Raw genomic sequence first — 14,293 nt, 5'->3', positions numbered from 1 at the left:
AAGGTAGAAAATGATTCTTTTCATTCAGAAGAGCTTGTTCTATCCAGCACGAGAAGTTTTCACTGGGCATTGAGTTCCACAGAGTGTATTTATTTAGGATAAAGAGGCTCTTGGTCTGCCGTTGATGAACAGAGTATGCCTTACTATGACTCAAGCTGTATTGATTTCTCTGTCAGGTGAAGTACTCTAAGACTCGCCTCCACATAATAATGAGTGCTAGGGGCTGAACTTTGAGTAACTCACAGGGTGAATGAACGTGTTGTCAAGGAAAGACAGAAAGTTTCCTGCCACTAACCGGAGTTCCTCAAAAACTGAGTTAATCCATTCTCGCCTTCGTTTTTGGTATTTTCCTTTGGATTGCAGGTTGAAAAGAACTGAAAACTGGAGGAGCATGCCATAGCGCATATATATTTCCTAGGAGTGGAGCCTTGCCTCATCTCTGTAGTTACTGTTAAAGAGAAGTCTTGGTGTTCATGGCTTAGAATCACCCAAGGGCTGAATGGAAATATGTTCCACCTATTTTTTTAAAAAAAAGATTGTAGCTGAATTACCTTCTTTTATACTGTCTGTTCAAAGCAATGTGCTTATGTATTTGTGATAATCAACATTTTGTTGATTAGGATGAAAAAAGGAATTTATTTCCAAATAATGTGGAATTACTAAGTAAACTGTGAGAATACAATCCCTTTTGATAATGAAGTCTGTATTTTTATTATGTTATCTTTTTATTATGTAATTAGATTGGCTATTTGTTTTTTGGTAAATACATTTCTAAAAATATTGACCACATGTAAGGCATAGCATATGAGGTATGTTAAGCCATAAACTATGCATTCATGATCAGTGGTATGGAGCTTGAAATTAAATATCTTTTGTCTTTTAAACAGGTAGCAAAAATTACAGTAGATGCTATTTGGACATTACTCTTTGGAATTACTGAAATATCTTTCTTGGTATATACATTAAGCATCCAGAACCATAGTTTTTAAAATAAAATCAAATCTAGATAAACCTCAACAATTGTTAAAAATATCCTTCAAAGTGCATTTTTTAAAACTGACATTAGGATCTTGAAATATAATATTTTTCACTAGATTTCCATTCATTAAAATAAAGCATCTGAAGTGAAATGTATGTCTGATAACATCAGAGACTCATTTTTAAGGGAATCATAGATATATTTTGGTTGTCACTGAAATAGTGTTTAACATTCTTATATACTTTATAAACATTAATTGAAAATGGTTGAATTGCATGATATTTTTATTATTCCCATAATTTGTACATTGTATATTGAGCCACTCAGTTCTGACTGATTTGGCATTCTTTTACTTAGATATTCACTATGCCTTCAACTGAACTTCAAAGATACCAGAAATCTGCAGATCATGAAAACCAATAAAAAGTAGAAAATTAACTACATTTTTAAAAATCCCTAGGGAGAATGGAGCTCTGTTCCAAGATCATATCTCACCAATGCACAGTATTTAATAGCCAGATGTGATTCTTTCTGGTTTTCCCTGTTTCAAATCAGAAACATCATGATCATTTAGTTGTTGTAAGAACTGTTAAAATGTGACAAATTGCTATATACCAGTTTAGCCACGAGGAGGATGTCTAACACAAGCAAATATTTAAAGCACCATGATTAATATTGCATTTGGAAGGTTCATTTTTCTTTAGTGCAAGCCAGTTGGTCATAACTTATTATTTCATTTATCTAATTTATTTTATCACAGACATGGAGAAAAAGGAGGAGGAAATAGAGCAGCTGAAAATGGATTGTGAACACTTCAGAGCCCGCCTGGAAACAGCCCAGGCAGATTGCATGAGAGAGAAAAAGGTATATTTACTGTAAGACAGAATACTGATATTTGTATGCTTGAATTTTACTAACAGAAGCAGTAATGATCAGTTTTTCTTGTGTGTGTCACACAATATCTCCTTAGTCCTGGGAAAACAATCTTGGATTTACATAGTCAGATGATGAGTAAATTACTGCCTGAAAGTTCTTAACTGCTTGAGTTTTTTTCTTTTCTGATATTTCTAGAGCAAAAGGAAATCATTTTTGTCCATATACCTGTTTATCCAATTGCCATGTACAGCCGTGAATCGAAGCATTACACAGCTCCTTTTGCAGTGTCATTATTGCATCCAGTGATTATAAAAAGAGGAGAGATTCTTAACAATGAGGGAATTAGTAAGATCACATCTTCTCAGACAGTGGGTCTTCTATGAAGCCATTTGGGTTCAAATAGGATCACATAGACTAGCTGTTTAATTTTTGAGAGCAGTGTGAGAATCAGTTGTGGTGATTTACTGCAAAAATTCATTTCCATGGAACTGCTTGCTGTCTTTAATAGTTAGCAGCAGTTCTTTAGGGTTCTGGAGCTAGTATCTTCCAGCTTTGGGATTGCAGAAAGACAGATGAACCTGGAGGGTTGATTTCATTTTTGAAAAGAAAGAAATGAAAAATTAAGACGTGTGGTTCTAGGACAGGTCTGTGTGGGCAAGTCATGAAGTTTGATATGAATGTAAAATGGGGTGGTATTATGGAACAGCTGTCTATTTGAATATTGCTTGCTTCAAAATAAGTATCTTCTGGAATAGCTATTGCAGTTCTATAGTAGGTACTCAGTTAGTTTTGCTATATACCCAGGTCCCTAATTGTCTAAGCATCCAGGGTGAAATTTCTGTAATATTTAATGTTTCTACTTTAGATACTAGCCTGTTATTCGTGTTAATACTGCAAAATAAATGACAGGTGGTTTAGGTCTGCGAATCCTTTTGGATGAAAGTTTTAATTAAAGCGTGGATCACTTAGTAAGAGTAATCTGTTGTCTCGGTGTTCCTGATGAAAGCTCTTTTCCCCTATCTTTAGTGCTGTGCAGTACACACTGGTTGTCTAAATCACTTGTTATATGCCGCCAAAGTAGTTTCTTTGAATGGATTGTGCTTACATAAGTTGTGAAATCCTTTAGCTCTTCAGGATAAAAGAAGGTGGTATATGTATATGTGTGATTGTTTGTTCCTGCTAATCACTCTGCACAGTATTTTTCACTTGGTTGCTGTTGTATTGCTGTTCTGTTATAGGCATCCTTGCATATAGTTTCTGAATTATTTTCTACATATTTATCTTGTGAAAGACAAGGAAATGATTCACTGAAATGAACATAAAATAAATGCATATCTGGTTAGGCAGTATCTTCTTCCTAGATGATCATAAATCAACATTTCACATTCTGAAATTTCTTTGGTTTGCTGTATCACTGTTTTAGAGAATTGCAATGCTTCCTGAACCTGAGCAAAACTTGAAGTGCATATGTTACTCGTGGCTGATGTCTGTCTTGTTTGTCATTTCATAGTCAGGTACTTAAGCACTGCTGTGTTCCTGTGGCTTGACCCTTTCCTGAAGATGGTGGTGTTGCATAGCACACTGATTGCTTAGGGACATGAACTCCCTCAGGAGTGTTGCTTCCAGCTAGATAATTTGCTTTTGCTCAGTTTATTTTCCTAGCCCTTGAGTGTAATATTTTGTTTTCCTCACTTCGTAACTTTGTTCTGATGTCGCTTATGATCTATTTTAAATTCTGACATTTCTTGCAGCCGCTCTGTATTCTTGTTTAGGTATCTAGCTGTAGTATCTCAGAGTTATATGTCTTACTAGTGAGCACTAGCAGCCAAATGCAAACTACAAATTAGACATATTAAAAGATATGTTTACCTAAGAAAAAGTACAGAAGAGAAAGAGAGGGAGAATACAGGGGATAGACAGGAAGATGCCTGCAGGCATTTTGTTGGTGCACACGGTGGCAGCAAAACTGGTAAGTTTGGTAGTGAGTTATATAAAAGATAAATTTGGCTAACTTGCTTAAAAATGAACAGAGTATAAGGAAATAAGTGACTTTCCGTAGGCATGGAAGTCCCAGGAAATCAGCAGCATCAGTCTTTCGTGTATATTAAACTATTAGGTGAAAGAGACTCCAGAGAAAAACTAGGCATAGAGATGTACCTGATAAATTTCAATAGAACTTTACAAATCTTACCCTCTGTATTCCATTAGGAGCATGATAAAGCAATGCAAATATGGCTGTCTGGTGTGATATAGAAGCTAGATGTGAGCATAAATAATTGATGACAAACAGAAGACAAGTAACATTGTACTAGATGATGTCATGTTACATAAATTTATAGATGACTTTACCTTTCTATTCTTTCCAACCCCACAATTTTGAAATAATGAGATGAACCCCTAAAATTACAAGGTACTTATTTTAAAATGGGATGGGAATATTTAGTTGAAAGTTTTATTCTTTTTGTTTGACATAAAAAAGATTCCTTCTCATTTCCCCGGACTTCATTCTGGTAATCAGATATGCAAGGCGGGGTGGGGTGAGGAGGCTATTTTCTGTGGTGAATCTGAAAGTCACTTGCCCACAAAGTGGGCAGAGCACAATCCTTTGTTCTTTTGACATGTGAGTGGCAATTCTGTCCCTTTTAATCCTTGAGCTAACATCGTTTTTCTTGATAGGCCTTTATCTTTCCCTGCAGCACTGTCTAATACAACCCCACTCAAAGTTACCAGGGAGCGCCCACCCACCCTGACAGTCTGCAGACTTTTGTACCTTAGCCTTGGTCTCACTGACCACATTGGCTTTATGCTGAGAGCTGCAGCAGCTTCACTACCCCTGTGGCAGTTGATAGGAAGCCAGTGAGACCTAGAATCACACCTATTTCTTGATAATCTTTTGGCCAACTTCCAGTGTGAGTGGGAAGAAATATTGGCAAATTAGAACTGCATCCAGGTCTTGCTGAATTGCTGTGCTCTCTCTATTGCTTTATGGCAAGGACCACTGAGCAGCTCACTCAGGTGATAGATGCATGATGGAGCCTGAGCTTTTTGGTCCTGAATGTGAAAGGCCCTCCAAACTTCAGACATTAGGCTTCTTTCTCCAGGGAGTCAGTCTTACTTTGCCACTGCTGGTCAGGAATATGGCAGTGGAAAGAAGGTAGAATAGACAACAGGATTTATCCTAGATCCCCATCCACTCTACCACAATGGCTGAGAAGTCCAGTTTGAAAAACAAAACAACCCTTCCTCCCTAAAAGATGATTCCAGCATCCTTTGCAAGTGACTGGGAAGGCTGACCTCTGCTGCTGAAATCCATTCTCTCTCAGAGAGACATGTAGCTATTTGTGTAGGAGGAGTAGACTTTGCTATCAGACTGCTCTAGGTGCCGCTCAGTCTCAGCATGTCACTTGGTCTGACCTTGTGGACAGGCTTCTGGTTACTGTCAGCCTCCACGATATACTTATTACTTAGATATAGCTCTGAAGAGAAGGTATGTAGCTGGAACTGCTGTGAATTTGCCCCCCGTGTCATATGAGGCTATGATATTGTTTCCTGTTCTCTCAGCCTAGAAACATATGTGGGCTGACATGAAGTGCAACCAAAATTTCCTTATGCTATTTCAGGAGAAACTAGACCTCCGGCAGCACCTGAACGAGGCCAAGCAGCAGCTCCTGCAGCAGGCAGAATATTGCACAGAAATGGGTGCAGCAGTATGCACCTTGTTGTGGGGTGTATCTAGCAATGAGGAAGCAGTTAAAAACATCCTAGGAGGAGTAAGTATGACAGGTGTCTACTTACTGGTGTTAATGCCATTAGGAATTTAAAATAAGTACCTTGTTCTGTAATGCATTTTAACAGGAGGATGTATATCAGAAGCTGATTGGACAGCAAAAAATGTTTTCTGAATTGTGTATTCTTTGGGGACTGTCCGTTTTTATTTAAAAAGTATTGGAACAGTTATTTAACATACAGCAGGCTAGGAATAAATACAGTAATTAATTTTTATGTTGCCAAACAAAGATTACCTGCCTCCTACCACACACGGTTAAACTGAAAGCAAAGCTACAGCTAGCAGAATGTAAATATCTCTGCAAGCTGACTGACCGAGGAAAAAAATAATACTGTGCACATGCAGTGGCTCCCATGCCTACAGAAAGCTTGGAGGAGCTATTTCCATGGAAGGAAAATATATCTGTCAGTTTTCAACTCCTTTAGATATGCACCTTAATATAATATTTGTGCTGCCCTAAAACTTGTATGAATCAGGATATTTAGAGAGCCTAGCTGTTCTGAGTCTAGTGGATCTTATTAAATGTTCAATGTTAAACATGGACAGGTAGCTTATTAAAAAAAGCCCACAACCCAACAGTTAAAGATAGTGGCAGTTTAATTAACACATTTTCACTGCCAAGTGCAGCTTACAGAATTAGGAAGGATGAGAGGCGCATGCCTGACAAGAACATGGTTTTCAGTCTTGCCATAGCCAACATGAGTAGGAATTGTTGTATTGGAGCTGAGTGAACTGATGCCACAGTTCCTTCTGGCTTGACTTTTCAGCAGCATGATGAACAGCTGAGTGAATAAGATTAGCTCATTTTAATAAGTGGTAAGCTAGTGTTTTTCTAAAGGCTTTTCCAGACTGGGTGCGCCAAAGTAACTTCACATTGGATATCAAAAAGCTGTACAGTGATACCTTCTGGTCATTCAAGATTCAAGCAGCAGCACTGACTAAGAAAAAAAGTCTGTAAAAACATCTATATAAAGCAGTTAAAAATACAGAATCTTTACAGCAAAGCAGATACTAAAAAACTCTACACAACAACAAAAGCAGGATAAAACCACATGCCATATTTTCAGAACAGTTTATGACTGAAAGAGCAGACAATCTTTCAGTGACTAGCCGTTGTTACTTGACTTGTGAGACTTAGTATTGAAAGGGGATGTCTCCTACAAATGAAACACTTTTGCAGTGATGTAAATGGCTTTATTTCTACCAAGGTGAGAGTATAATTAGTAGAAGCCTTGCTGAATATCAAAATTAAGTAGAATTAAGTAAAAACAAGATAAATACATTGATGATGTGTTTAAGGGTAAAAAAAGCCTAACTATGAAGATACAATACCTTTGTTTCTAGATTTGTTTGAAATACAAAATACCTCTGCTGCAGACATTCTTAGCAACCATTTGAGCCCGTTGAACTGCTACAGTTCTGGTAAAGGTCATAGCAATGTTTTGGGGTATTGTTTTCTTGTGATAGTTGGATAACATGATAAGAAAGATGGCTGGGTTTGCAACAAGACTTCTAGGAAAAACACCATAGATGGATTACATGGCATTGCACCAACCACAGTTTAGAACTGTCAATGAGTCATATTATTAAAATATTGCGGAGATTTGTCATACAAAGATTTTGGTCTGGTTTATATTTGGACAAGTTGTACAGATTGTAGCATCTTCCCCTCTCCCCTCCAGAAGGTGCTATGAACTGCAGAAATGTATAAGAATATTAAGAGTAACTTCAAACCGTATCACCCATATTTAAGTGTGTGGGAAGGGGTGGCATCAATTCAAAATCATTTCATACCTGAGGGAACAACACTCAGCTTTTTTCATCTATTGCGCAGACACAGAAGTAGGTCTACCATACATTTCTACAGAAATGAAGATTGTTTGACTGAAATGGTGTTTTTAACCAATATAGCATTCGTGTCAGGTATATTCACAAAGACTGGGAAAGTCAAAACTTAAGCTGCAAAACAGAGATGTAACACAAGGAGTTGGCAAGGCAATGGGAGAGAAATGCCTAGTGTTTCTACCCATGCTTAACATTCATGGAGAGAACTTGATGAAACACCCAGAGAAGCAGCATGAGAGAGAGTTTTCTAGGATACCTATCTGCATGAGCCAAAAAAGGAGTAAATTACTTTTGAAGAGATTGTTTTAGGTGCCTTTAAAAACTTCAACTGGATATTCATATGAGAGGGCTCTTGTGCAGAGACACAAACTGAAGGTTTGCTTTTAGAACGACATCCAGGTTTTCTTCAACAAGAGAAATTTTGGATCCTGCAAGGTGACCTGCTGCTCTGGTTATCTGCTATGGTGACAAACAGCTTTGTATTTTAAGGCAACAATTTTGAATGTTAACTGATGTTTTCATGCAGGAGTTACTTGTGACAGCAAAGAGCTCATTGTGCCATCTGAGCACAGGTACCATATGACTGCTTTCAGAACTCATTATCTTCACATGTGTAGGTGAGAGATTCTTCAGTTCCATGAAAATACTGTCGAGCTAATTAGAGACTGCACAGAGTATGTAATGTTTGCTACTTATAAACCTGAGTGGTCTGTGCTCCAGCTCCTCAGACCTCATCACAAGTTAAATGATGGCTGTTTGGAAAGAAGGTTCAACAGACATGACACCAACTACACCTCAGAAGACTGGCGAATAAATTATTTTGCTTGATTTCTGTGCAATGTACCAGCTATTTGGTTTGCTTCGTACTCTATTATACTCTCTTGTGAATGCACTTATAATAGTTTATGCTAATCTGCAGTACCAGGCTGACTGTCTTTTTCTTTCACCTCCTCTACTTCTTTAACTGTAGTCACAGCCTATGATAAAATTACTACATCTGAGGTGTGTTGTCCCTATAAATAGCTTCAGTACTTGCATGAGTGCGCTTCCCCCCCCCCCCCCGTCTTCCCACAGTCCTTTCATTCCTGTTATTCTGGGACCACAGTTTCATTTGTGAAGAAACTGAGTATTGGCTGATCCTGTGTTTTATACTCTTGGCTGGAATCACTCCACAGGAACTGTACCTATTTCCTCCCAAAATATGTCTTTGATGTGGTGCACATGCACCAATAGAGGAGTAAATAAGTGTTATCAGTAGATCTGTACAGATTGTGAAGGCAGTAATTTTGCAAAAATATTAAAGTTTTCGGTCACTTTGCAGAATGACTGAAAGTTCAGACATTTCATGAAAAGACAGAAATTCTAGGCATTCTCTTCCATTTGCATGCTGCAGGAAATGATTAAAAGTTTCAGCTGTTTGATGAAATTGCTGGCAAAATTCTTAAACACACCAACAAACCTAGCATTATGGGCACTCTGTTTTTTTTGTTGTGAAAAATAGAATGCTCTGTGGAAATACTGTTCCAACAATGTTCTCCTGGTCAGAATTATTAATAAACAGAAACAATTCTTTCAGTCTTTCTTTGTGGGCTCTGTCTGCACCTCTGACTATTGTCTTTGATCGCCTCTGAGCTTTCTCCCAATTGATTGGTTCTTCAGTGGAGATACCCAGAAATGGCGGCAGTTTTCCGGTTTTGAGGTCTTGTGCTGAGTGGAGAAAATTGCATAACATAATTATGTGCTGTACTCCTGTTTTACATCCTAGCATGATGATTGTCCTTCTCATGTGACATTGACTTGAACTCAACCTGTGATCTAGCAGAGATCTCAGTTTCCTTTTCTGAAGAATTTCTAGCTAACCAGTTGTTCTACATCCATACTGAGCAATTCATTAATCAAGCAATTAATACTCAAATTAAGTTCAGATCCAGTTGAATTCTACTTTTTCTGAGTATATCATTGGTTTTCTGAGGAATATTAATGTCAAGTTACTAAGTCAGGCTGCAGTCAAGTATTCAACTGTTTAGAGGTAGGGTTTTGACAAATGCGGTTGCAGTAGTCTCAGTAAATGTGAAACAAAAACACTCGATGCACGTATTGTAAAGCAAATAGGTAATAGCCTCAGTTTTGAAAATAAGCATTAGTTCTGTGGTTTGATATGTACTACTGTGGGTTTAGGAGGGAAATATGCAATTGGAAGATTTTATAAATAAATGTAGCATAAACTAGTTTCCCATGCTCTTCTGGGGTAATTTCAAATATCAGGGCATATCTACTATTTTCTGTTGTTTTGTGAAGTGACTAGAAACTTCAGTAATTTTGAAAATTGTCCAGTTTCACTGTAACAGCTAATAACCATAGTTACTCTAGTATGTATAATCTTCTCTTTCTCCTCCACACTTGCAGAGTAAAGCAGTAAAGTTTTTTACAATCACTGCACAGACTATGGAGAGCTTTGTGAAGTCGTTAAATGAAGACATGAAGCAGCAGGATTTGGATTCTGATGAAAATCAGTTTGTATTAGCTTTGGCAGGGATTGTAACAAGTAAGTTAGTGTTATCTCTCATGTTAACATTCCACATGCATGTAGTGAGAATTTATATATTGTGTTATATGTACTACAGTAAACACGTTTTTCAAAATCAAGTATCTAGTCAATGTTGATATCCTAGGTGACTTCCTCGTCTCTTGAAGTTCTAGAGGATTTTGTCATTTGACACTTGTATGAGGAACTGAACTCTGTGACAAGATTAAGTATTAGATGTTCAAGAGCCATTGAGTTCTGAAACACTTCTACTCAATCTGGAGTAAAATAAGGACCCTTTTGCTAGTCATGTAAACTCATTTAGTTTGTAAAAATCAAGCAATATACTTCCTGAATCGCCAATAATAATAACATCTTTGAGATATATTAATTGCAGATAATGTGTGTAGATCAGTTTGATCTTAAGGAATACGTTCAGCATTTTGAAATTGCTTAACGATATTGTTGATGCCAGATGGACTCCAGCTTCATTGTCCTCTAGATTTCATGATTAAATAATACTGAAAAAAGTAAAAGGCAATAAACCTGACTTGCATAGAAAATGTCTTTTTTTAGGGTAGCGTAGTAAGTAGGAAGCCACAGATGTGTGTTAATATGGCTGCCCTTGACTTGCAAAGCTGTTAGAAATGGAGATGCTATGTCATCAGCATTTTTGCAAAACAGTGCAGGTGTCAAAATGGCAGTAATTAATGACATAATGCAAGATACATGAAACAATGGATATATATACAAATAAGTGAGTCTTGAATTAGCAGCTTTTTTGAATGTGTGATTTTAGGTGCTGTGGTGCCATTAAAGATTATAATAAAAACAGTATATGAAGCATTATGCCACTGTACCAAGTAAAGGTGGGATTCAGTTCTCTCAGGTTGCTTCACTGAAAAGAAAAAGCATAGCAAAAGTAAAGTCTGAATGCAGAAAATGTTTAAAGGCTCGTATAGAGGGAGGTTTCTGCCTAAGAAGGAATTAGCATGGTGGAATTCTGTCAATCAGAATTAGAATGAAATCCTCTATACCAACTGAAGTTGATACAGATTTTGCCACGGAATTTGATAATGCCAAGATTTCTCTCTTTGTCTCTATAATTTGGAAAAGAGATTTCTGAAGCTCAAATATGATGAAGGGTACAGCAGATGAATGATGCAGAAGGTGCCATCTTAATACTATTTACACTTTAAAGTAGTATATTAGCTATATTAAAAGAATGTTAAGGTCATGATATGGCAAATATTCAGAAGTTAGAAAATACCAGAAGTTCTCTGTGTTGCCTTAGCACAGCCGAGCTTACACACACAGTCTTTAGTTATGTGCCGTGTCCATAGTAGCTCTGCTTTATTCTGAGATTAGAAAGGGCGTTAATGTACATGCACAAGACAGAGAAACTGAGGCTACATGGAAGTGGAAGAACTATGTCCTGCGGCATATACCCGAATGGGGATCCTCCCACCTGAATGGGAGGCCAAGGAGCCAGGTTCCGTCAGTAGTTACATACTTCTTGCTTCAGTCATTTGGGGGAGGTTTGGCTTGGTTGCACAGTGCAGACAAACCCAGGTTGCTGGCAGATACCCCTAAGGCACATAAGGAGGCGCTAAAATATGGGGCAAGCACAGGGGAAAATATTTGAGAAAAGTCTACCTTGCAGCAGTAGACTTCAGAAATGTTTTTGCCTTTGGGGTTGTGCATGAGCAGCACTTGTAGAGAGCTAGGAAAAGAGCTTTCAAGTAGACTCTTACAAGTGTTTTAGTGGTGTAGTGTGCCAGTCATTGTGGACTGAGCAAATGTAAAACAATCTGCAGTTTTTTTTCTTTAAATCGAACCTATAATGATCAGCTTTGCTTCGTACCCACATCATTTGCAGATGTCTGCTTAGAATTGCTTGAATCCAGCCTTCTGTTTCGTAATTCACTGTGTTACCATTAGAATCCTGGCCACCCTGAATACATATTTTAATTACCAAAGTAGAATGAAGAATGAAGTGAATGAATCTACCAAAGTAGAATTTGACCATTTGCTGTTTCAGTAACATACTAACATCAATATTTGCTATGTAGATGAATATAGTGTGAAGTTTATATAGATGTCATAGTTCATTCTTCACAGCTGTTGTATTTTTAGTTGTGCTGATAATTAACATTTTTGTATGAAGTCTGATTTTTATGGTGGTGTTTTGTGTTCTTTCACAGATGTGGCTGCACTGGCATGTGGCCGTGAATTCTTGGTTAGTTCAAATCGGGAGTTATTGGACACAATGATGCAGCTCCTGGGAGACATGAAGCCGGGACTCTGCACTAAATTTAAAGTGTATGATGACTTTTTTTTCTTTCAAATGAAGTGCATCATCTTGCAGTGTCAATCACAGTGTTTTCCCACTCTGCCATTATTTCCTTTCCTGGAAAGGAAATATAGTTGTTGGAAAATGTTTTCACAGTGGCATTCCTTGCAGATATATCAGGCTTGGCTGCAAGGCTAGCTTCATCCAGGTTTTGTGTTTCTTGGGAAGTATCTTAAGCACTATAATTTTCTAAGGATGAGCAAAGATACATTCCTCTACCTTGGGAGGGGCTCATGAGTTCAATTCAGATAAGGAAAGTGTGAGTTCAAGTGTTCAGACAGAGAGAATGTGGGGAATAGGGACTCATACTTATTCTCTTCCAATAGGAAAAAATAATATCTGTAAAACACTTCATCTGCTTAGTGAAAAAAGTGAGTCATGTATCTGCCAAGAGCAAAAATTAAATCACTTCATGCTACCTTAGCCAGAAGCGTTGTGCATCTATGTTTGTAAAGGGTAGAGATTATGAAGGGACCTTGCAATACAGAGTTGTTCTAAAGAAAAGTTACACAGTGCAGACACTGGAAAAGTACTTTCCAAGAAGTGGAGAAATTAAATAAACTATCATCTTTGCCTTTTTCTCAGAGCTGAGGATAAATGGCCTTGAGCAAGTAAGTTACCATGCCTTAACAAGTACTTGCTCATCAGCTAAGTCGTGGGCTCCGATCTCATGCACCTGGTTAATTTGTTAGTGAGGAAGGCTTAAACCAGCATGTTTTTTTTACAGGGTGGAGGGGTTAAGAATTCAGATATAAGCCAGCTGTCATGGCTTAGCTGACAAACAGCAATCCAGTCAGCCACAGTAACTTGATTGTGTCTCTATACATACATTTAAGCAGGTTGTGTGTGATAGATATGAAATCAGTCTTGTCTTAACTTTGGATAGGTTTTATCTTGCCTAACCTCAGCTATCTAAAAGCTAGACGTCAAGTATCTGCTAACTGTCTAGGCTCCTTCCCACAGTCAGTAGAAAGAGATGGTGCTGTCAGATGATCATTCGTTCAGCCCATGTTAGGAAAGAATGATTTGCTCTCTGAAGGTGCTTGCCTTTCTCTTGGGTAGCGAGGGGGAAGTTGAATAGCCTGTGTTGTATGTAGTGCTTAGGTACTTTGATATCAGTCGTTTACTGTATTTATCAGTTACAGAGCTTGAAGGTCAGCACTCAAAGCAGGCTTGTTAACTCTTGGAATAGCATTTTTTCAAAGCCTCTACTAAAAGATTTGAATGAAAATCTCAACTTTCACTTAAGAAAGAAAAGGTATTTTGTGCCTTCCTGTATATAGAAAAAACCATGAGAACAGGACCTGTAAAAGTTTGAAATCTTTATGGCAACAATAACAACCAAAAAAACACCCAGAGAATTTTATTTGGGGCAGGGGAGGGGAATAGGAAAGTGTTTCTAAACACACACATGCACACCCACCCAGCCACCCCTATATACACACTCTGGATTTTAAGCAAATATAATCTGATTCATGATATTTGAACATTTCAGATTAGTGTTAATGTAATTGGTAATATTTGAAGACCTTCCTTTTAGAAATGAAGGTTTGTGATTTCATATTTAATAGCTTTCAGCTTTGCAGAAGAATTTCACGTATGATGTAATCCTGGCTGCCACACAGCAATCGAGATAAAATACGCATGAATCAATCCCAAGAAGCAGCCAGAGATTCAGCAGGGGCCAAACTCCTGGCCAAAAAATTGAATGAAGCCTAAAAGAGAGGTTGCACAAAGTATTTGATTGTGAGAAGCTTTAAGCATCTCTTACCTTGTGTTCAGTGATACAATAATGTTTTCTGATATTCCACAGCTAACAATATATTTTTTTCTTATTTTGAATTTGTCATTTGATAAAAAATGGCTGTATTACAACATTAGAAAAAATGCTAGAAATGAGGTTTCTTCATTGCCTTGTCACGGAATGAG

The 14,293-nt window shown here is 37.6% G+C and overlaps 1 protein-coding gene across 1 annotated transcript in view; it reads left to right on the top strand.

The window, feature by feature from the left end:
- Positions 1–14,293, top strand: part of HSF2BP (heat shock transcription factor 2 binding protein) — a 32,083-nt gene that overhangs the window by 3,845 nt on the left and 13,945 nt on the right. The window contains exons 3-5 of the mRNA XM_064505667.1: positions 1,740–1,843; positions 9,894–10,032; positions 12,216–12,333. Of these exons, the coding sequence (XP_064361737.1) occupies positions 1,740–1,843; positions 9,894–10,032; positions 12,216–12,333 (361 nt within the window). The remainder of the gene's footprint in view (positions 1–1,739; positions 1,844–9,893; positions 10,033–12,215; positions 12,334–14,293) is intronic.

This window comes from Dromaius novaehollandiae, chromosome 1 (assembly GCF_036370855.1).
Source record: "Dromaius novaehollandiae isolate bDroNov1 chromosome 1, bDroNov1.hap1, whole genome shotgun sequence".
Classification (NCBI taxonomy): domain Eukaryota; kingdom Metazoa; phylum Chordata; class Aves; order Casuariiformes; family Dromaiidae; genus Dromaius; species Dromaius novaehollandiae.
This window is presented reverse-complemented; position numbering and strand designations above follow the sequence as displayed.